Source organism: Lepus europaeus, chromosome X, assembly GCF_033115175.1.
Source record: "Lepus europaeus isolate LE1 chromosome X, mLepTim1.pri, whole genome shotgun sequence".
In the NCBI taxonomy this organism is placed as follows: Eukaryota; Metazoa; Chordata; class Mammalia; order Lagomorpha; family Leporidae; genus Lepus; species Lepus europaeus.
Genome location: NC_084850.1, coordinates 67951628 through 67976180, shown reverse-complemented (window position 1 = coordinate 67976180; position 24553 = coordinate 67951628). Strand labels below are relative to the sequence as shown.

Here is a 24553-nt window from a genome sequence, read left to right as displayed (position 1 = left end):
TTTTTTAAGGATGTGGATGATCTGGTTCCTTCCTTACATTCTCTCTTTATATCTTTTGAATGCTAAATAAAAGAGAAGTTCAACTAAACATAATAAGGACATTCCAAGGAAGATTGCTACATTTCAACTAAAACTCAGAAATGGTTAGAGTGAAACTTCAGAACATGAGATAAAATGCTAGATAATTTTGGTTTGAATAGTTCAGACATATAATAAATAAAGAACAGATCTCTATAAATCATGTCTATAAGTACACAAAAAGAAGCTCATGATAGTCATGGAAGACTTGTTTTTATTCATTACAGTTCCACAGAAGTTGAAATGTTCATTTGAGAGTGATTAGTGCTTACTGCGGTAAGGCCATTCTGTGAAACCAAGTGCTCTGTCGCCGTTTAGAGCAGCTTACGAATCCACTCTGCTTCAGGCTGAAAATGAAGTAAAAAATGAAAATTAGAAATAAAATTATTTGTTAATTATAGCAAATCCCTGGTGTGTTAAGGACCACATAAAAGCACAAATGCCATAAGTGGAAGAGAACTTGGGTATCATTTTTATTATTTCTTTTTTATAATGCAGGTCCTTGGAATCCACTCTACCCCAGAATTATCAATTCAAAGTCTCTGAAGATAGTGTCTATTAGTGTGTTTGCTCAGCAAGCTCCCTGAAGGGGAAGAAGTACTGAAGTACTGAATGCTCACCCAGTCACCAGTGCTTGCACAGGAATTGAGGGTCAGCAATATTGCATTACTAGTCTAACTCTCATGAACATTTTAATGGATTAGAGCTTTTAAAATTGAAAATATAATGTAATAACACAAATTGTATTAAAAATAACTGATAGTCATTCAAAATTCCACCACACTAATACAACTATTTTCACATTGGGATATTACTGTGTACTCTTTGTGAACCAACATGCAGATTTTTGTTTAGTTGCAATCCCACACAATTTTTCTCTGCTTCTTTCTCTTGATATTGCAGTATTCACTTTGCTCTTTAATAATTTTTAAATATTTATTTATTAATTCACTTGAAAGGGAGAGAGAGAGAATCTCTCATCCACTAGCTTACTACTCAAATGCTTAGAATAGTAGAAGCTATGCCCGACTGAAGCCAGGAGCCCATAATTCCTTATTTTGGGTATATCATGTGGGTGACAGGGACCAAAGCCACCATTTGCTGCCTCCATAGGTTCACATCTGCAAAAATCTGCAATTAAGTGTTTGTTTTTCAAAGATTATAGCAATGCTTTTTTGCAACATTGTGATTAAAGACCAGACCATCACAAACAAGGAAAGCTACAAGAAATCACCTTGAGTCAGAGTTTCAACAAAAAATGTATGAAGATGTATATTGCAAACAATTTGGCCTAAAAGTAAGACAAAAGTAAACATACCAAAGGAGCATATCTTGGTTTTGGTGGTGGAGGAGTTGTCTTGCACCGACAGAGACGTTTGACCTTAGGTGATGGCAGTAAAGGCTCACAAGGAGGAAGTGGTGGTCTTTGTCTTGATGGAGGCACTCTACCTGTACTTGGTTTTTTCCCCTTTTCTTTGAATGTTGTCTTTTTGGATGACATTCTGAATCCTTTCCTTGGTTCTCCTCCCTTCTTGGAATCTACAGATGTAGCGTCTGAATCATCAGCTTTCTTTTTAGCTGCAGGTTTACCTAGTGAGTCTTCAGATTCAGCATCTGAACTTTTGGCCTTCGCAGCCTTCTTGAGGCCTGCCTTGGAAGACGCATCAGATTCCATATCAGTAGACTCTGATTCCTTCTTTGCATCATCCTTCTTGGAATCTTTCTTTTCCTTCTTTGAAGGCTTCTTCCCTTTCTTTGAATCCAAATCAGATTCAGTTTCAGTAGACTCTGCAGCTTTCTTTGCATCCTTTTTGTCCTCTTTCTTTGAACCTTTCTTCTTGTCATCTTTTTTACCCTTTTTTGAATCGCCTTCAGATTCAGAATCGGCATCAGTAGATTTGGAATCCAAAACGACCGACTTTCGTTTGCCATCTTTCTTTGATTCTTTCTTATCCTTCTTGTCATCTTTCTTGCCCTTTGCTTCTGCTTCAGATTCAGATTCAGTAGAGACTGCATCCTTCTTTGCATCCTTCTTCTTGTCGTCTTTCTTGGAAGCTTTCTTTGTGTCCTTCTTTGCATCTTTCTTCGCATCCTTTGAGTCTCCAGATTCAGCATCGGTAGACTCTGCATCCTTCTTTGCATCCTTCTTCTTGTCGTCTTTCTTGGAAGCTTTCTTTGTGTCCTTCTTTGCATCTTTCTTCGCATCCTTTGATTCTCCAGATTCAGCATCAGTAGACTCTGCATCCTTCTTTGCATCCTTCTTCTTGTCATCTTTCTTTGCATCCTTCTTTGTGTCCTTCTTTCCAGCTTTCTTTGCATCCTTTGATTCTCCAGATTCAGCATCGGTAGACTCTGCATCCTTCTTTGCATCCTTCTTCTTGTCATCTTTCTTTGCATCCTTCTTTGTGTCCTTCTTTCCAGGTTTCTTTGAATTATTTTGTGAGTAATTCTTAAACCATGCTTCAAAATCCATAGAGTCACCACTAGATTCCTCTACAGGTATCAATAAACTAATATTTATACTATCGTTTGAGTAAGTCTGTAACTTGACATCACAATTGATATTTGAGCTCTTATTCTTTGCACTGTTCTTGGCACATACGGTTGAAATATCTGTCTCCTCACAATTCTTTGAATCTTTCCTATTGTTATTTTTATCCTTTTTTGAGACTACATTAGGCACTTTGGATTCTTGGTTTGTTTCTGACTTGCACTCCGATTTACCAAATAGCTCATTTTCATGTGATGTTTTTGGTGATTTAAACGCTTTAGTTCTTCCTTTACGTTTCTCATCTTGCGTTGTTTTCACAGAATCTACATTTGTAGTATATAGATCTGTTTTTCTCTTGAAATTTTTCTTCAAAGCTGTTCCTTTTTTGTCATCTCTGGACTTCTTAGTTTGTGCCTTTTTAGGAGGGGATTTGGGTGTACGCATATATGGGAATGGAGCCTGTCTTCTGGTAGCTAAGTACATAATTGGTCTTTGGAAACTTTTTCTTAAAGAATGCCTTATCCATTTATGAGTTGGCTTCTGACCTTCCTCTAATTTTCTTTTGTAATGCCTCTGAAAAGGTTTGTTAAAATAATGATAAGCTTTTGTGAATAAGTTGTATCATTTTCTATTGTAACATGAAAAACAAAGATATCTTTTCACTTACCATTCATTTAAAATTGAAAAAAAATTTTACCTTTCCAGGTTGAGTTTGTGTGTGTGTTGTGTGTTTCATGTGTGTGATAACATGATTTTGGAAATAAGAAAACTTTGGATGAGAATTTAGGGCAAGATTTATGATTCAGATAATGGCTCATATTAGGAGTGGAATAGGCCCACAAAGAATTATCCATGATATTCTGTAGCTTATCTTCATAATCATTTAAAACCATTTATAGAAGATATTTTGGGGGGGATAATTGCACACCCCTCATATCCAGGTAAACTCAGAAAAAAGATCATCCTTTTGAAGTTATGAAAATTCTTGTGATAGTTGTAGTCTTCAGGATGAGTCTCATTCCTGCTCCTGTTTCAAATCTCAAGTCAAATTGAAAACCTGAGATCCCTACTGTTAAGTATCAAAAAGGGATCCAAGAATATAAAATGAAACAAACTTTTGAGTTACATTAATTCGTGTAATAATGGTGTGGTTTATTTTCAAATTGGTTGTAATAAGTGACCACAGAGACTGATTTTAGATTTATTTCTTATATTCCTTCAAATATGCTGTATAGGCAGCAATGAAGAGAAGCATGAAACTTGCATCACTGAGGATGTAATGAATAAGATATTACATGTTAATGGAAAGCAAAAATAAGCAGGTATAGTCATCCTAATACCAGATAAAATTGATTTTAACACAAAAAGCTGTTAAAAGAGACAAAGAAAGGCATAAGTATTTATTAAGAGATCAATTAATCAGGTAGATGTAACTATAATAATTGTATATGCACCCAATGCCAGGGCACCTGGCTATTAAAAACAAATGTTAATGGATCTAAAGGGAGACATAGACTCCAATACAGTATAAATGGGGGACTTCAGTATCCCAATTTCATCAATGGACAGATCAACTAGACAGAAAATTAACAAACAACAGAACTAAATGACACTATGGAACAAATGGACCTAACTAATATCTACATAACATTTCATCTTACAGTTGAAGAATACTGATTCTTTTCATCAGTGCATGGAATTTTCTCTAGGATAGAACACTTGCTAAGCCATAAAGCAAGTCTCAAGCAAATAAAAAAAATTGAAATCATACCATGTATTTTTTCTGGCCACTATGGAATGAAGTAGTAAATTAACAAAAATGTCTGAAACATATGCAAACATATGGAGACTGAAAACATGCCACAAATGAATAGTAGGTGACAGAAGAAATCAAAAGGAAAGTTAAAAAATTCAGGAAACAAATGTAGATGACAATACAACATATCAAACTTATGGGATACAACAAAGCAGTGTTAAGAGGGAAGTTTATAGCCATTGGTGCCTACATCAAGAAATTGGAAAGGCATCAAGTAAATGAGTTATCAGTGCACCTCAAGGACCTAGGAAAACAAGAATAAACAAGAGCAAAATTAGTGGGAAGAAAGAAATAATTAAAAGTAGAGAACAAATAAACAAAATAGACACCCCCCAAAATTCAAAAGATCAGTTAAATGAAAAGCTGATTTTTGGAAAAAAATAAAAAATCATATACCATTGGCCAAAGCAAATAAAAGAAATTAGGGAGAAGACCAGAATTAATAAAATCAGAAACAAAAAAGGAGATGTAACAATGTATTACATAACAATAAAAGGAAACTTAAGGAATTTCTAAAAACAGTTTTAAGCCAATAAATTGGAAAATCTAGAAAAAAATGGATAGATTCCTAGACACATAAATCTACCAAACTTGAGTCACGAAAATATAGAAAAACTAAATAGACCAATAACCAATAAGTAGATTGAATCAGTAATAAAAATCTTCCTAACAAAGAAAAGTCCAGGCTCAGGTGGGTTCACTGCTGAATTTTACCAAACTTTTAAGAGCAGAACTAGTTTAAGGGCTGATGCTGTGGCGCAGCGGGGTTAAAACCCCTGCCTGCAGTGCTGGCTTCCCATACGGGCACCTGTTGGGGTCCTGGCTGTTCCACTTTCCAATCCAGCTCCCTGCTAATGTGTCTGGGAAGACGGCAGAGGATGGCCCAAGTTCTTGGGCCCCTGAACCTGGAAGAAGCCCCTGGCTCCTGGCTTTCTGGCTCAGCTTTGGCCATTGTGGTCATTTGCGGAATGAACCAGCACTCAGAAGGCCTCTTTCTGTCTCTACCACCCTCTGTAATTCTGTGTTTCAAATAAATAAAATAAATCTTTAAAAAAAGAATTAATTTTTATTTTTCTCAAACTATTCAAAATATCGAAATAGAGGGAATCTTCCTCTTCCAAAAGTCCTTCTATGAGGCCATCATACCTTAATTCCAAAGCCAGAAAAAGATCCAGCAGTGAAAGGGAGTGAGAGACCAATATTACTGAGGAACACAGTTTCAAAAATCCTCAAAAAATACTATCTAATAGAATCCTACAACATATTAAGAAGATCATTCACTCAGATCAAGTGGACCCTGACATGCAGGGATGATTCAACACATAAAAATCAATAAATGTGATACATCAAATTAATAAATTGAAGAACAAAAAACATGATTCTCTCAATAGATGCAGAGAAAGCATTTGATAAAATACAACAACTTTTCTTCATAAAAACCTTAAGCAAATTGGGGACAGAAAAAACATTCCTCAACACAATCAACACAATATTTAACAAACACACAGCTAACATCATATTGAATAGGGAAAAGTTGGAAGCATTCAAACTAAGATCTGGAACCAGACAAGGATATCCACTTTCACCACTACTATTCCGTATAGTTCTGGAAGATTTATCCAGCGCTATAAGGCAAGAAAAAAAATCAAGGGAATACAAATAAGAAAGGAGGAAGTCAAATTATCCTGGTTCACAAGTGACATGATTCTATTTATAGGGGAACAAAAAGACTGTACTAAGAGATTATTGAGGCTCATAAAAGAGTTTGGTAAAGTTCCAGGATATAAAATCAATACACAAAATATCAATAGCCTATGTATGGACAGAAAATGTTATGGCTGAGAAAGGACTTGTAAGATGACTCACATTAACAATAGCTATAAAAATTTAAATACCTTGGAATAAATTTAACGAAGGAAGTGAAGGCCTCTACAATGAAAATTATAAAAAATTTCAGAAAAAATAAAACAAGATAGAAAAAACGTGGAAGAATCTTCCATGTTCATGCATTGGAAGAATTAACACAATTGGAGGAGAGCAAGATGGCAGAATAGGAAGGGAGCACATTGGATAGTCCGGGAAAACACAGTTTAATAAAAGTGGAAATACTGCAGGTTCAAGGAAGAGTTAGGGAAGAAACAACAGAGGAAACTCTTCCAGAACTAATGGTTCATGGTGGACATACATGAAGGGCACGGCCACCCACGGCTCGGGACCCCAGCCATAGGCACCAGTGCTGGAAAGGGAGGTGAGGTGAACCCTCAGTAGCCTGAGACACTGGTGGGAAAGTGGAAGGAGGAGGCTAGAGGGAACGAGGCTTGAAGCCCCATGGGGGAAAGTTCACCAGGCTAACCAAAGGATAGAGGAAAAAAAAAGGGACCACTACAAACACGAGTCTCTCTCTCCACTCACCTTTCAAAGGTGAGCAAGACAAAGAGCAGGCGCCATTTTGGACACACGTAAAAGCTGCGCCCGCCATCAGCCACGCAGAAAAACCTGATTCGTGGGGGGTGAAATAATTGGAGGTTAGGACCTACTGAATCTGTGGAGCTAATGTACTGAGAGTGCGAAAAACTGAAGATGTGGGAGAGAACTCACGGAGGTGTGAGTACTCTCGGGAGAGTACACAAACTTGGTATCCTTGGCAACCTGGTGGGAGATGGCAGAGACATTTGAGCTTACATTGAGGACTGCATAGATCCTTTGGGTGCTCCTTGGGACAGAGCAGATGAATATTATACCCACAGGAGCCAGAGAACAGAAACTGACTGCCTTCAATTCTGCTCAGCTGTGTGGAATTACTTTCCTTCTGAATCAGAGAGAGAGAGAGAGAGAGAGAGAGAGAGAGAGAGAGAGATTTACCATGCCTAACCTGGGTGTGTCACCTTTGGCACACCCTTAACCCTGAAGAACCAAACAGAGCTCTCTGGCCACACCTTTCACAAGCCTCTAAGGATCCATCAAAAGCAGCAGTCCACTTAATACAGTCATATTATAACAAGAAAAAACACCACAGTGAGGGAAGAAGAAACCAAAAAATATCTCCACAATGCCAAGCAACATGAGCAGAAACTGAGGAAATAAGAACAAGGAAGACATTATGATGCCCCCAAATGAACAAGATACCCCGATTCAAGATTTTGAAGATGATGAGATAGAAAAAATGCAAGTTATAGATTTCAAAAAATTTATGATAAGAACATTTAGAAGTTTTCAAAAACAAATGCTTGAGCTACAGAAATCTTTACTGGACAGGATAGAAAATCTCTCTCGTGAAAATGAAATCTTAAGGAGGAATCAAAATGAAATGCAGAAACTAGTAGAACAGAAAAGTGTGATAGTGAAGAGAAACGAAAATTAAATGAAGAATTCAATATATCAAATGACAAACACATTAGAGAGCCTTAAAAACAGAGTCAGTGAAGCAGGAGAGAGAATATCAGACTTAGAAGAGAGAGCACAGGGAAGTATACAGTCAAACCAAAGAAAAGAAGAGGAAATCAGAAATCTAAAAAATATTGTCGGGAATCTACAGGATACTATTAAAAAGCCCAACATTCGAGTTCCAGGAGTTCCTGAAAGCATGGAGAGAGAGAAAGGATTAGAAGGCATTTTTAGTGAGATACTTGCAGAGAACTTTCCGGGTTTGCAGAAGGACAGAGACATCCTAGTAAGGAAGCTCATAGAACTCCTAGTAAATATGACCAAAAGAGATCCTCACCACAGCAAGTTGTAATTAAACTCACCACAGTGAAACATAAAGAAAAGATTCTAAAATGTGCAAGAGAGAAATGTCAGATTACTCTCAGGGGATCTCCAATTAGACTCACAGCAGACTTCTCATCAGAAACCCTACAAGCTAGAAGGGAATGGCGAGACATAGCCCAGGTACTAAGAGAGAAAAACTGCCAGCCCACAATATTATATCCTGCAAAGCTCTCATTTGTGAATGAAGGTGAAATAAAGACCTTTCATAGCAAACAGAAATTGAAAGAATTTGTCATCACTAGTCCAGCCCTGCAAAAGATGCTTAAAGATGTGTTACACACAGAAACACAGAAACATGGTCATCAATATGAAAGAAGGTAAAGGAAGAAAACCTCATGGAAAAGATCACAGGAAGTTCAAAGGATATATAAGAAAATATCTTTGGGAAAAGTAATTTTTTTTCTTTTACTATTGGTTGAATTCCTTTTTGATTCAATGCATTGACTATAGTTTTGATTTGGGTAATGTTTTGAAAATATTTTTTTCATAACAGTGGTTGATCCATGTATGCTAGTTTTTGCTTTTGATAGTTGAGAGGCTAACTCCACTTTACAGAAGCAGAAGAAAACTTGAATATACTAGTATAAAGTATCCTGAATTCTGGATTTAAAGAAATGGGGAGTACTTGAGACTCATCAATGTTGCTCCTGCTTGAAGATTAAATTTAACATGTTTTGGAGCAGGTGAACATTTTCTAATAGATTTCCCCACCTCCAGCATTATGTTTTTCAGCTTGCCTAGTGTTTTAGCTACTGTTCCTTTGATGTGGAGAGCCATGTGTAAATAAAAGTTTACTCTGAAACAGGTGGGGGACAATCTTTTCTGTTTCTTAAATTATAAATAAAAATATTTCAGCACATTATAAAATTCAAATTACTCATGGCTTATTTGTATTTATGTGTGTTATAGCAACTTGTATTTAGTTCTGAATACAAATTTCTCAATACTTACAGGAACTGTAATTTGTAGTTCTGAAGGTGTTGATTTCTCTTCTCTACCTGGCTGAGGTGGTTTGGGAAATGTCAAAGTGAGGTGTTCTTGATTCTGTGATTTTTTGCTAGATTTAATGACTAAAATGAGAGAGAGCAATAAATAATTTGGAGTTAATTAACATAGTTTCATCAACACTGAAATATTCTTGAGCGAGAAATAGATTATTTAAATTAACCTAATTTAGAACTCAAAATATAACTTTCCCCCTTTGGAATTTGCAGTTTATTGGCCCAACAATCAGAGAAAATAAAAGCTGATTTCCTCATTTAGCACTGACTTACATTTAAAATGATATTTGTAATTTTATTTTCTGGATTAAACCGATTTTCACTGATAGTTACTTCAATCACTGATGGTAAAATAATCAAGCAGTAGGAATTAAGATATACAGAAAGATTCAATGTTAACTTTCAAATGTGTTTATAAATTCTTCTATCTTGGTTTATTTTCTGTATGTCATTGTGGCTTTATTGCAAACAGTATGAATTTTCCTTCTACCATCCCCGTAAGTAACCAGCCCAGTGCTGAGCATAAAGTGGTCAGTAACTTCCTGACTGATCAAATCTTTGTGTTTATTTTTGCACTCTTCTGACCTCAATGGCATTTCAAGGTACAGAAATCATGGCTGTAGACCCAAATAGTGTATTAAGTTTGGGTCACTCTACTTAAAGAGAAGTGTATACATACTTGAGGGGTTCCATAATAGAGTGATGAGAATCAAACTCTCAAAAATATGTCAGAAGAGGAACTGAAGGGGAAACTCAAGATTGCTCTTCTGGAGATGACCTGCTATATGGGAGAATAGTAGTGGAAATAATAGTACAATTGCAACTGGTAACATGTATTCAGTGTGTTCTATGTGTCAGAATGTGTTCTGGGCATGTTATACATGTCAATTTAATTTTTATATCAACCCTTTGAATTGTATAATAGTCTTCCTTTTGCAGATGAGGAAATATAAAGCTCAATGACAGATTAAATTACTGACCCTAAATCATAAATTTAGTAGCAGAGTTAACATTCAAACACAGATATTTTTTGTCTCAAATCTATGCTCTTAACCACAATGTTGACAACTTCTTTTATATGTTTCTTGAGGGAAGAACTAGAACAAATTATGCAAAGAAACAACAGGATAGGCATATTTAAGCTCAATATATTAACGAGAACTTGTCTAAATTTGATTGTTCAACAAATGCACTATTTATTAACTACTTTCATTTCTCCTGACTATATTTGCCTTCTCTGCTTCAGGCATTGTAATTGTGAATTATAAACACAAAGGAATCTTATGCAAGTAAGGTTGGTTTGTATTATGAGGAAGAACAAACTAAATAAGCTAGTACAAACCTTTATCAAGGTCAGAAATATTTTAAACATACTATACACACATTAATTGACAATCATGTACATACACACACACTTACATGCTTCTATCAAATTGTAGCAAATAAGATTTTTTTCTGCTTCATTATATTTAATGGAGGATACTAGTCACTAGTCTTAAAATTAGTTTCAAATCTAAAAATATTAAACTTAAAAGACTAGATACATACTTGGAATAACATTGTCATACATTGTGATGTTTCCTTCTTGTCTATTAAAAAAGAAAAAAATCTTTAATTCAATTTGTACTATGGATAATTATTTTTAATATTATCAATAAACCCTCAACATTAACACTTTGGGAACTCTTATATATTCTCTGATTTCTATTATCTATGAATGTCTATATTTAATTCACATTATAGTTTCCCTTTCCTAGTCTAAATGTATTTTCACCAGAAACTTGAACAAAAATAGCAATATACCATGTACCAAAACCTGAAATAAAACATTAACTTGACAATTTTTAAAATAATAAGATATTTAATTATATACACAGTAAATCGAACCAATCACTGCCAAATATTTTAGTGGAACAGTCAAAATTCACATTTTTCTAAATTAACTAAATAAATTTGGAAAAGACACACTTTTAAATATTTTTAATAATATATGATAAGGTTTATATAAGTGTTGATCTAGATTTTGAATTGTCAACTAATGTAGGAAAATTGGTCTATGATACTTTCCATTTGGTAAGTGCCCATTTGATTTGGTTCTAATCTATTTTGTGCATGTTAATGGGGTATATCTAAAAATATGTATACATTGTGTAATACTCAAATCACAGTTAACATAAATATCTCCTCAAGAGTTTGATTTTCAAACTGATCTAAATCAGTAAGTTCTTTAACACAAAACAAGTCAAAATGATCAAATATGTTTATATTGAAAGTAAAAACTATTTTCACTTAGAGTCACATTCTGTTATGCAGCACAAAGCCTAGCTCATTCTCAATACCAAATAACAAATGTACTTAAGAAAGATTTAGGAAATATTGAAGAATAAAATATCTAGTACAATTTCCTAGGTTGGAGGTAAACCTTAGATTTAATATGGAATGTTTGAAAACATAAAACACGCCTGACAATTGCTCTCAGACCTGTGCATCAATATGTGAGTTTGGCTAAGTAAGTCTATGTTCAAAAACGATTTCAGGTGATTTTGATTCTCAGTTGTGGTTAAGAATAACTGACTTGAATGGCCTTGAAAAGGAAATGTCATGGTTTTCTGAAGTACTTCAAGGTTTTGCTTTTCCAAAGGCAGTTCATTAATTACTTGATTAGCTTGTGCTGAGAGCACATTAATGCAACACAAGTCAACCTTACTGACTGGATTGATGCTTTCATATTTTGGAAAAAAAGTTTTCCAACTTCATTGATTTTGACTTCTCAGTCCACAGTAGTGTTTGGTAGACTTTGCTTAGCAAAGACCTTCAATAGTAAACAAGCTTATGCACATCAACATCTTACATTTCTACATAATTCATGGCCTATTTAAGGATACACATTATACTTCATACATTAAAATATAAAATAATCAGAAATAAAGAAAAAAATATAAATTAAGTTATAGTATCTTATTTTTGCACTTCAATGAACTTCCTGCACATGCATCTCATTTTTTGAGAATATTAGAAAAGGCAACCAAAACATAATGAGAAAAGGAACGATTTAGCCAAATAATACCAAATATCTGCTTTATATCAGCATAGTATCAGTATATTGGAAGTGCAAATAGAGTCAAACTTTTGAAACATTTTCTTTACTTCTAAGGTGTATTCTTAGTCTTTACTGTATGTTATAAACTCATATACATATACTCTTTAAGTATATGGGTAATTATAATCTATATCTTGACATAAAAGAGAAAAAAAGAAGCCAGAAAACCTAAAATAGCATATTTAAAGCTATGAAAGGAAATAACTGCAGTTCAAGGTTTTAAAAGGATTTAAAAACTCTCTGAGATGTAAATCTGTGCCTGCAGCCATTGGAGCCATATTCCAGAGTCACCTGAGTTCAACCCTTGGGAACTGGGAAAGGGCCCCACCATATGCTACAACTCTGTGTCTATGACTGTAGTATCTTGATAAGTTACCCTCCAAGTACTGAAGCTCTGGAATTATGCCTGTTGGAGCTGTATTTCACAAAGTCACCCAATGGGACTTAGGGAGGGCCCTATCTGCATTCCATAAGTTCCAGACCCATGCCTTCCAGTACATAATTTCAAGCATAATTTTTGCTCAAATTATGAAACCTGGCTAAGATTTAGATTTCACCCTGCAGCTCTCAGACGGTGACTGTTGGTTCTATAAGCCCCAGGAACAACTCACCATGTGCTTACCCTATGGGACCAGATAAAAGCCATATTTCTATTCTACAGCTGCAGACCCACAGCTGCCAGTACACAATCCCCAGAATAATCCATATTTTTCCTGTTGGAACTGTGAAAGTTACCCTTTCTGTCTTGAAGCTATGAGACTGTGACTGTTTGTATTATATTTCTCATAGTCACCTGAACCCATCTGTTGTGACCTGGGGAATACCCTATCTACTTTCCATTGCTCCAGGTACATACCTGTCAGTGCAAAGTCCACTGCATAAACTTTGTTTCCCCATAGGAGCTCGGCAAGGTCCACTTTATATAGCTTAACGCTGGGACTGAGTATATCAATGTTATGTCTCAGTATTGCTCACATCCACCCAATAGGATATGGGGAAGAGCCCATCTACATCCCACAATTCTAGGGCCACAAATATTGGTAATAAAAGCTCCAACATTTCCAGCCTCACCTAACTGGATGAGGGGACAGTAATCTGAATGTCTTGCAGTACTAGAAATGTGGACATTTTCATCACAAACCACAATGTGATTGAACATAACTTTCTGGGGCATGAAGATGGAAACTTTTGCAAGACGATGTGCAGTTCAAAGTCACATGTCTACCTCTATGAATACCTGCAGGCTAGAGAGTTTTGACACTCATAGACACTTCTGACATTGATTGCAATTAAATAAATCACAGTTTTCGTGCCTGGACTCAGGACAGAAGACAGAGCAACTACACAAACAGCACTCTGTACCCCATCTGAATGCAAAAATCTTTTGTGATAAAATCTACTCCATAAAGAAGAAACAATTAGACCAGAAGTGTTGGTATCAACATGGGGACATGGGAAACATGAAGAAGCCAGAAAACATGATATGCCCAAAATAACACAATAGTTCTCCAGAAAAGGGTCCTTATTTGAAAGAAATCTATTAAATGCCTGAAAATAATGCAAACTAATGACATTAAGGAAACTCAATGAGAATGAGAATAAAGATAATCAGCTCAAAGAAATGTGAAAACAATTCATAATACGAATAAGAAACTAAACAAAGATGTATAAATCATTAAAAAGAAGCAATCAACATTTCCAGATTGAGAAACTTTAAAAAAAGATACCATTGAGAGTTTGAATTAAAGAAAGAATTTTTTATCATGAGTATAAAATATTTGAAATAACCCAGTCAGATAAAAATAACGGGAAATGACTTAAAAACAATCCAATCCAATGTTTGTATTATGGGGATACCTGAAGGAGAAGAGAAGAAAAATTCATTGAGGACCAATGTAATAAAATAATAGCTGCAAACCTCCCAAGTCTTGAAAGAGATATGAACATACAGATACAGTAAGCTCAAAGGATCCCACTCACACTCAACCAAATAATATAATTTCTTACATATATCATAGTCAAATTGTCAAAAGTTAAGGACAAGGAGCGAATCCTAAAGATAATGGGAGAAAATCATCAAGTTACATATAGATGAAAACCCATTAGACTAAAGACAGCAGACTTCTCAGTAGAAATCCTACAGGCCAGAAAATAATGGAATGATATATTCAAGGTCTTGAAAGAAAAATAGGAAAAACTTTCAACAAAGCATAATATTTCCAGTGAAGCTATCTTTTAGAAGTGAAGGAGAAACACATTTTCCCCAGAGAAGCAAAAACTGAGGGAATTCATCACCACCAGACCAGTCCTACAAGAAATTCTGTAAATAATCCTACCTGGTAAGTAAAAGGTTCATAAGAACCATCATGAAAACACGTGGCAACACAAAATTCTCTAATGGGACATACATACACACATTTAAAAAAAGAATGAGAAGAAAATAAAATCTTATGACAGAAAACCACCAAAACTCAAAAGTAGAGAATAAAAGGGGCAGAAGACAGAAAACCACCAAAACACAAAAGTAGAGAATAAAAGGGGCAGAAAGAAACTATATATATATATATATATATATATATATATATATATATATATATCATTAAGCAATTAACAAAATGATTAGTTAGTTCTTATCAATATCAGTCTTGGATGTAAATGGATTATACCCTGAATTCAAAAGGTATAGGTTGGCCAAATAGATGGAAAAAACATGACCTAACTATATTTTGCCTACCAGAAACTTTTTTCACAGGTGAAATGTATACATAAACTGAAAGTGAAAGGTTGGAAAAAAGATATTCAATGCAAATAGAAATAAAAGGCAAACAGAAGTAGCTAATTTCATAACATTTAAAGTAGGTTTTATATAAAAAGCATACAAAGAAACAAAGAATGACTTTATATATTGATACAAAGATTGATTCATCAAGAATATATAAATATTGTAAATATACATGCAACCAACATTGTATTAACCAATATATAGAGGAAATATTATTAGATATAAAGGGATGGGATGGGGAGGGATTTGGTGTAGTGGTTGAGACTGCTTTGGCCATGATTGGGTTCATGTCTCAGCTTAACTTCTCATTTCATCCTTCTGCTGATACACACTCTGTAAGGCAGTAAGCAATTGCTCGATTACTTGGGTCATTGCCAACCATATGGAAGACCCAGATTGAATTATAGGCTCCTGGCTTCAACCTGGACCACTCTTGGTTATTCTGGGCATTTGAGAAGTGAACCAATGGATGGAAGATTTCTCTTTCTATGTCCCTCTCTGTCTACAATTCAAATAAATAAATAAATAAATAAATACTTTTTATTTTTCTATTTTTATTTTTTAAACTTTTATTTAATGAATATAAATTTCCAAAGTACAGTTTATGGATAACAATGGCTTCCCCCCCCATAACTTCCCTCCCACCCACAACCCTCCCTTTTCCCGCTCACTCTTCCCTTCCATTCACATCAAGATTCATTTTCAATTCTCTTTATATACAGAAGATCAGTTTAGTATATATTAAGTAAAGATTTCAACAGTTTCCCCACACATAGTAACACAAAGTGAAAAATACCGATGGAGTACTAGTTATAGCATTAAATCACAATGTACAGCACATTAAGGACAGAGATCACACATGATATTTTTTAAAAATTGATTAATTTTCCTCCCTTCAGAGAAAGGTACCACCTTCTTTGATGGCCCCGTTCTTTCCACTGGGATCTCACTAACAGAGATCTTTCATTTAGGTCTTCTTCTTTTTTTTCTTTTCCATGGTATCTTGGCTTTCCATGCCTACAATACTCTCATGGGCTCTTCAGTCTTTAATGTGCTGTACACTGTTATTTAATGCTATAACTAGTACTCCAACTGTATTTTTTTCATTTCGTGTTGCTATATGGGGGCAAACTGTTGAAATCTTTACCTAATCTATACTAAACTGATCTTCTGTATATAAAGAGAATTGAAAATGAATCTTGATGTGAATGGAAGGGGAGAGGGAGCAGGAAAGGGGAGGGTTGCGGGTGGGAGGGAAGTTATGGGAGGGTGGAAGCCATTGTAACCCATAAGCTGTACTTTGGAAATTTGTATTCATTAAATAATAGTTTAATAAATGAAAAAAAAGATTAATTTTCTATGCAATTTCCAATTTAAAACCAAGGGCTTTTTTTTTTTCATTTTCAATTATCTTTATATATGGAAGATCGATTCAGTATATACTAAGTAAGGATTTCATCAGTTTGCACCCACACAGAAACACAAAGTGTAAAAATACTGTTTCAGTACTAGTTATAGCATTACTTCACATTGGACAACACATTAAGGACAGATCCCACATGAGAAGTAAGTACACAGTGACTCCTGTTTTTGATTTAACAATTTGACACAATTATGGCATCAGTAATCTCCCTAGGCTCTAGTCGTGAGTTGCCAAGGCTATGGAAGCCTTTAGGGTTCGCCAACTTCGATTTTATTTTGACAGGGTCATAGTAAAAGTGGAAGTTCTCTCCTCCCTTCAGAGAAAGGTACCACCTCCTTCTTTGATGGCCCCGTTCTTTCCACTGGGATCTCACGCGCTGAGATCTTTCATTTAGGTCTTCTTTTTTTTTTTTCCCAGTGTGTCTTGGCTTTCTATGCCTACAATACTCTCATGGGCTCTTGAGCCAGATCTGAGTGCCTTAAGGGCTGATTCTGAGGCCAGAGTGCTATTTAGGACATCTGCCATTCTATGAGTCTGCTGTGTCTCCCCCTTCCCATGTCGGATCTTTCTCTCCCTTTTTGATTTTATCAGTTAGTATTAGCAGATACTAGTTTTGTTTGTGTGATCCCTTTGAGTCTTAGACCTATCAGTGTGATCAATTGTGAACTGAAATTGATCACTTGGACTAGTGAGATGGCATTGGTACATGCCACCTTGATGGGATTGTATCGGAATCCCCTGGCATGGTTCTAACTCCACCATTTGGGCAAGTTCGATTGAGCATGTCCCAAATTGTACATCTCCTCCCTCTCTTATTCCCACTCTTATATTTAACAGGGATCACTTTTCAGTTAAAATTTAAACACCTAAAAATAATTGTGTGTTAATTACAGAGTTCAACCACCAGTACTAGAACAAAAAAATACTAAAATGTATAAAGTATTACATTGTACATCAACAGGAAGGACAAGAGCTGATCAATTCACTTTCTCATAGTGTCCATTTCACTTCATAATAAGTACTTTTTAAAAAGATCTAAAGAGAGATGGGCACCAATACAATACTAGTGGAGACATCAGTACCCCATATCAAATATGCACATATCATCCAGACAGGAAGTAAACAAAGACAGATAAGTCCTTAATCTTTTATATAGCAAGTGGACCTAACAGAAGTTCTGTAACATTTTAACTAGCAGTTACAGAATTCACATTCTTTTCATCAGCAAACAAGACATTTTCCAGGATAGATCGTATCTTAGGCTACAAATCAAGTCAATACATGTTTAAAAATCCAAATTATAACATGTGTTTTCTCAGGACACAAAGGAATAAAACTAGAACTCAGACAAGAACAATGCAGTGGGCCAGCGCTGTGGCATAGCGGGTAAATCTGTTGCCTGCAGTGCTGGCATCCCATATGGGTGCTGGTTCAAGTCCCAGTTCTTCCAATCCAGCTCTCTGCTATGATCTGGGAAAGCAGTGGAAAGTGACCCAATTTCTTGGGCCCCTGCACTGGTGTGGGAGACCTGGAGGAAGCTCCTGGCTCCTGGCTTCGGATCAGCACAGCTCCGGGCGCTGCAGCCAATTGGATGGTGAACCAGTGGATGGAAGATCTCTCTCTCTCTCTCTCTCTCTCTCTACCTCTACCTCTACCTCTACCTCTACCTCTACCTCTCCTTCTCTCTCTGTGTAACTCTGACTTTAAAATAAATAAGTAAATCTTTTTTTTTAAAAAAAGTACAATTCAAAATTTACAAATACATGGATCTTGAACACTATGTTTCAATATGACCAATGGATCATTGAAAAAATTTTCAAAATAAATTTAAAAATTTCTTGGCACAAATGAAAAAGAAAACATGATTAATCAAAGTCTGTGGGATATAGCAAAATCAATAAGAAGACACTTTATAGCAACAACAAATACACTAAAAATTAAAATAAACCATATGATGATACACCTCAAGGACCTAGAAAAACTATAACAAGCCAATCCCCAAATTATCAAGAGACAAGAAATATAAGGATCAGAGCAGAAATAAATGAAATTGAAACTAACAAAATCAACAAATAAAAATCAGGGTTCCTGAAAAGATAAGAAAAATATCAAATCAAATCAGAAATTGCAATAAAAACAATATAATTGATATCACAGAGATTCAAAGAATGATAAGAATGTGAGATGAATAATTATACACTAACAAATTGGAAAAATTTGAAGAAATGCGTACATTCCTGGATACATACAATTTACCAAGATTAAATCAAGAAGATATAGACAGGAGCTGGTGCTGTGGCGTAGCAGGTATAGATGCTGCCTGCAGTGCCAGCATCCCATATGTGCGCCGGTTCAAGTCCAGGCTGCTCCACTTCCTATCCAGCTCTCTGCTATGGCCTGGGAAGGCATCAGAAGATGGCCCAAGTCCTTGGGTCCCTGCACTCATTTGTGGGAGACCCGGAAGAAGCTCCTGGCTTCTGGCTTTGGGTCAGCCCAGCTCCGGCCATTGTAGCCATTTGGAGAATGAACCAGCGGATGGAGGACCTCACTTTCTTTCTCTCTCTCTCTCTGCCTCTTCTTATCTCTCTGTGTAACTCTGACTTTCAAATAAGTAAATAAATAAATCTTACAAAAAAAGAACATATAGACAATTTAATAAGACTAGTAAGAAGTAACAAGATTAAATCAGTAATTAAAAGTCTCCTATCAAAAAAAAAGACTATGACTAGAGGGCTTTATACCTGAATTTTATAAAACATTTCAGAAGTAACTCCAATACTTATCAAAGTATTTCAGAAAATTGAAAAGGATGAAACTCTGCTGAACTTTTCTTTTGAGACTATCAATACCCTGGTGAAAAAACCAAACACAGAAACAACACAGAAAACTATAGATCAATATTCTTGATGAATATTGAGTCAGACATTCTAAACAAAATAGTAAACTAAATCTAACAGCACATTAATAAGTATAGTACATTAAAGAGATCTCACAACATGATCAAGTGGCATTTATCCCAGAAAAGCAATGATGGTTCAACATTCATAAATCATTAAATGTCATAAATCACATTAGCAGAATGAAGAACAAAAAACATATAACCTCAGTAGATGCAGAGAAAGCATTTAATATGATTCAGTATCCCTTCATGATAAGAAGTGCTCAAAAATTAGGTATCAAAGGATCACACCGCAAAATGATAAAGACTGTATATAACAATCCAACAACCAATATTATACTTAATTGGGGAAGGGAGGCAAGCTGAAAGTATTACCACTCAAACCTGGAACAAGACAAGGGTATCCACTTTTACTACTCTTAAAGGTCATCAAAACTGTAAAAGAGAAAGTCAAAATATCCATGCTTTCAGATGAAAAAATTTATATGTGGAAAAACCTAACACTCTAATGAAAAAACTGTTAGAACAGAGAAACCAATTTAATAAAGTCATGAGATACACAATCAACATACAAAAACGGTAGCATTTCAAATTCCAATAATGACCTTACCTGAAAGGGGTATTGAGAAGGCAATCTCATTCACAATAGTTGTAAAAATAAATATTTAGGAATAAAGTTAACAAAAAATTAAATTCTCTACAATGAAACTTGCAAAACACTGATGGAAGAGATCATAGAAGATATGAAAAATGGAAATATAGTCCATGTTTGTGTAATGGAAGAGTCAAGATTGTTAAAATGTCCATAGTAACTAAATCAATAGTCACATTCAATGAAATCCTCATCAAAATACCAATGGTATGCTTTATAGAATTACAAAAACAATCCTAAAGTTCATATGGAACCACTTAAGACCCAGAATGGCCAAAGGGATCTTGAGGGGAAAAAAGATAAGTGAAAAATAATGTTGGAGGCATCAGAATACTTGACTTTGATAATTAAAACATCATACACTGGCATAGTAACAGACATATATTCTATTAAGAATACAATAGAGAACTCAGAAATTATTCCCACAAACATACATCCAACTGATTTTGAAAAGGTAACAAGAACATACATTGGATAGTATTTTCCATAGCACTGCCAAAACTGAATACACCTATGTAGAAGAAAATAATTATTGAGAACAGTGCTGGCATCTTATATGAGCACCACTTTGAGTCCCTGCTACTCCACTTCCTATCCAGCTCTTTGCTAATGCACCAAGGAAATCAGTGGAAGATCACCTATGTACTTGGGTCCCTGCACCCAAGTGGGATAAAAGGGAGAAGCTCCTGGCTGCTGGCTTTGGATCAGTCCATGTCAGGCTGTTGTGACAATTTGGGGAGTTAACCAGTGGATGGAAGACCTATCTCTTCCCATTGTATTTCTGTAACTCTGCCTTTCAAATTAAAATAAATTTTTAAAAAAGAAGAAAACGATTATTTCCCTATCTCTCACCATATAATAAAATCAACTCATGATGGATCAAAGACCTAACTGTGATACCTGAAACTGAAATTACTAGAAGGAAACAGGGGAAACACTTCAAAAAATTGATGTAAGTAATGTTTTTTTGGATGACATCCACAAATTATTGGCAACAAAAGTGAAACCTAGATGAATGAGTTTATTTCAAACTCAGAAGCTCATGCACAGCAAAGGGAACAATTGACAGAGTGAAGACACATTTGTCAACATAGGAGAAATTGTTTTCAAGCTTCGTATCTGACCTAAGATTAACATCCACAATACATAAGGGACTCACAAAACTCAAGAACAGCAACAAGGACTACAACAACAAATAACCAATCCAGTTAAGAAACAGGCATAGTACTTGAATAGGTATTTCTCAAAAGCAGAAATACATATAAAAAAATCCTCATTATCATTAGTCCTAAAGAAATGAGATATTTCATTCCTGTTAGAATAGCTATTACGAAAAAGAGAGAAAGCAACAAATACTGGTAAAGATGTGCAGAAAGGGGCTTTTTTTTTAACATTGTTGGTTGAAATATATTCATGTACAGTAGTTAAGGCAAAGAGTATGGAGGTTCCTTGAAAAGCTAGAAATCAAGCTGTCATATGATCCAACAGTGTCATTACTGGGTTTATATACAAATTATATGAAATCATTATATCCACAGAGGTCCCTAACCCACCATGTTTACTGAAGCATTGCTCACAATTACCAAGATATGGAATGAATCAGTGTGTCCACAGTCAGACAAATGGATAAAGAAAATGTGTTTCTTTATATATAGTATTACAGTATTATTTATAGTATTATATATAATACATTATAGTATTTATAATTTTATATATAAATATTTTATATATCATATAAAAATTATATATATTATTTATAGTATTATATATATAATACTACTCAGCAGTTAAAAGAATGAAATCTCGCATCTTCAGTAAACTGGATCGAACTGGAAGGCATTGTGTTAAGTGAAATGAGCCTGACAAAGACAAGTACTACACATCCTTCCTTATATGTTAAAGGTAAAAAAAATTCCATCTGTACACAAAAGTAATTAGTAGAGGCTTGGAGAATAAGGGAGACACAAGGAGTTTGGATAATGAGTATAAAATCTGAGAATTTTTTTTAACTTTTATTTAATGAATATAAATTTCCAGTGTACAGCTTATGGATTACAATGGCTTCCCCCTCCCATAACTTCCCTCCCACCCGCAACCCTCCCCACTCCCGCTCCCTCTCCCCTTCCATTTGCATCAAGATTCATTTTCAATTCTCTTTATATACAGAAGATCAGTTTAGTATAAAGACTGCAACAGTTTGCACCCACATAGAAACACAAAGTGAAACATACTGTTGGAGTACTAGTTATAGCATTAAATCACAATGGACAGCACATTAAGGACAGAGATCCCACATGAGGAGCAAGTGCACAGTGGCTCCTGTTGTTGACCCAACAAATTGACACTCTAGTTTATGGCGCCAGTAACCATCCTAGGCTGTCGTCATGAGTTGCCAAGGCTATGGAAGCCTTCCAAGTTTGCCGACTCTGATCATATTTAGACAAGGTCATAAAAGACAGGGTGAGGATAGTAACCAATGATCCTAAGAGTGGCATTAACCAGGTCTGAACAATTATACAGCATTAAGTGGGGAAGAGGACCATCAGTACACACAGGTTGGGAGTAGAGCCATTGGTGGTAGAGTAGAGGTTATGATTACAAAGGAATGAGGCCCAAGTGCACTAGACAGGGTCTAGAACAAAGGACAGAGTCATTATCAGAGGAGCTAAGAAAGGTGCTGTCTAAGCTACAAGTAATTTTTCTGATTGAGAGGCAAATAGAACCTGATAGAAGGGGCTTGATAATAATCTGGTGGGCTTTAGGTCTTGTAAGTTAAGAGGCCCAGGCCTATCTATCTCTTCACATGGGGTATATCCTAAGGGAGGTGTGAACCTCCTAGGGGAAGGCACTCTGTTGACTTTCATTACTTGGCTGGCCTGGGAGGAGAGTTGGCCAGTTAAAGGCAGGTGGCATCTCTAACAAGGAATTTACAGTTCTGCCTGCAATGTTGCTGACCCTACTTGACCATCCCCTCAGCTGCAGTGGTCACTTTGGAAGTTGGGCTGAGTGAAGGGCTTTTCAGCTTAGAGCCAATAAGATCTGTGGCTCTGACCTGGGCATCCTTCGACTCCAGGGAAGGTCCATTTCCAGTGATCCAGCTCTTGGCAGAGCTGCCAGGGCTCTTCACAAGCTGACTTCTGCTGAAGCCCAGGCTTACCACATTGAAAGCCACTGCAGTGGACTGGCCTGTTGGGTCTCCTTGAAGGCAGATCACTGTACAGATCAGCCATTAATAGGCCTGCCACCCATTGCTTCTGACGCCTAGCTTTCTTTTCCTCCTGGTTTGTGTTAAAGCAGACCAGAGGATGCAAGTCAAGGGAGTGCCCAAGTCCCATCTCTAATCTTCGGTGGCCTGAACTACAAGTCTATAGTCACAGGCATGTTCTGTAGTAGTTTTTCTAAGGTAGACAATGCCCATGAGGAAAATTATATTCTCACTTTAAAACTTTCTTTCCCTTTGGTCTGAAAGGGAGGTTTTTTCTGCTTATTGTATACTTCGCTGATGGCGAAGTAAATCTAGCTATGAGATTATTATTTAAGCTCTTATTTTGACTATGCTATTACAGAAAAATGTTAGCCATCTCTTTTATAAGGTCCAAAGATTAAATTGTGCGTCCTACAGATTCCTTCATAATAGAATTAGTTTCCTACCTTGAAGAGAATAGAGAAATTAAAGAACAAGTTGGGCTTAGAATAGAGAAATGAGGGATAAAATCTGAGATTAAACAGACAACACAACATAATGGGAGTGATTATATAGTTCACAATAAGCTATTACATATTTTATTAGCAAATAGAAGAAAGGAGCTAGAATATACAATCAAAAATTAATGGCAAAGAAGGGAAAATATTGCTTACCCTGATTTGAACAGTAAACTTTTTATACAGGTATTGAAATGTCACACTGTAGTTCATGATTATGTACAATTACTATTAATTAAAATGTTTTTAAAAGAAGTGTGACAGATAAAGGAAATATGGCATCCTGATTTGGATTCTGGAAAAAAATTTTAAAATGGTATGAATTGTAAATTTTTCAATAATATCAATTTACCAACATTGTTGATAAATGAACCAGACTACTGTAGCAATAATAATAATATGAGATGTTTACAATGGGGGAAACTGGGTGATAGATGCAAGATAACTCTATATCATCTCTAACTTTTATGTAAACAAAAGATTATTTCAAAATAAAAGATTTTATTAAAAATGAATATTGAAAGAATATGTAACTTGTAGGAAAACACAAGGCAAATGTAACAAGGATACTTGATTGATACAAAGGCAAGCGAGAAAATCAAACTAGAGACTAAAATACTGGACAAATTATATACAAAATGTGAAATGTTAGATTTAACTCCAAAAATAAAAGTAACAAATTAAAAGTAAGTGGAATAAATTGTTTTTATTTATTTATTTGAATGTCAAAGTTACACAGAGGAGAGGCAGAGAGAGAGAGGGGTTTTCCATCCACTGGTTTACTCCCTAATTGGCCATAATGGATGGAGTCGCTAGGCCAATCTGAAGTCAGGAGCCAGGA

General features: G+C 35.5%; 1 protein-coding gene across 1 annotated transcript in view; it reads right to left on the bottom strand.

The window, feature by feature from the left end:
* Positions 1–392: 392 nt before the first annotated feature.
* CYLC1 (cylicin 1) overlaps positions 393–24553 on the bottom strand; it is an 89535-nt gene continuing 65374 nt past the window's right edge. Inside the window, exons 4-7 of the mRNA XM_062183054.1 lie at positions 10703–10743; positions 9105–9223; positions 1397–3142; positions 393–425 (exon numbers count right to left, since the gene is read on the bottom strand). Of these exons, the coding sequence (XP_062039038.1) occupies positions 393–425; positions 1397–3142; positions 9105–9223; positions 10703–10743 (1939 nt within the window). The remainder of the gene's footprint in view (positions 426–1396; positions 3143–9104; positions 9224–10702; positions 10744–24553) is intronic.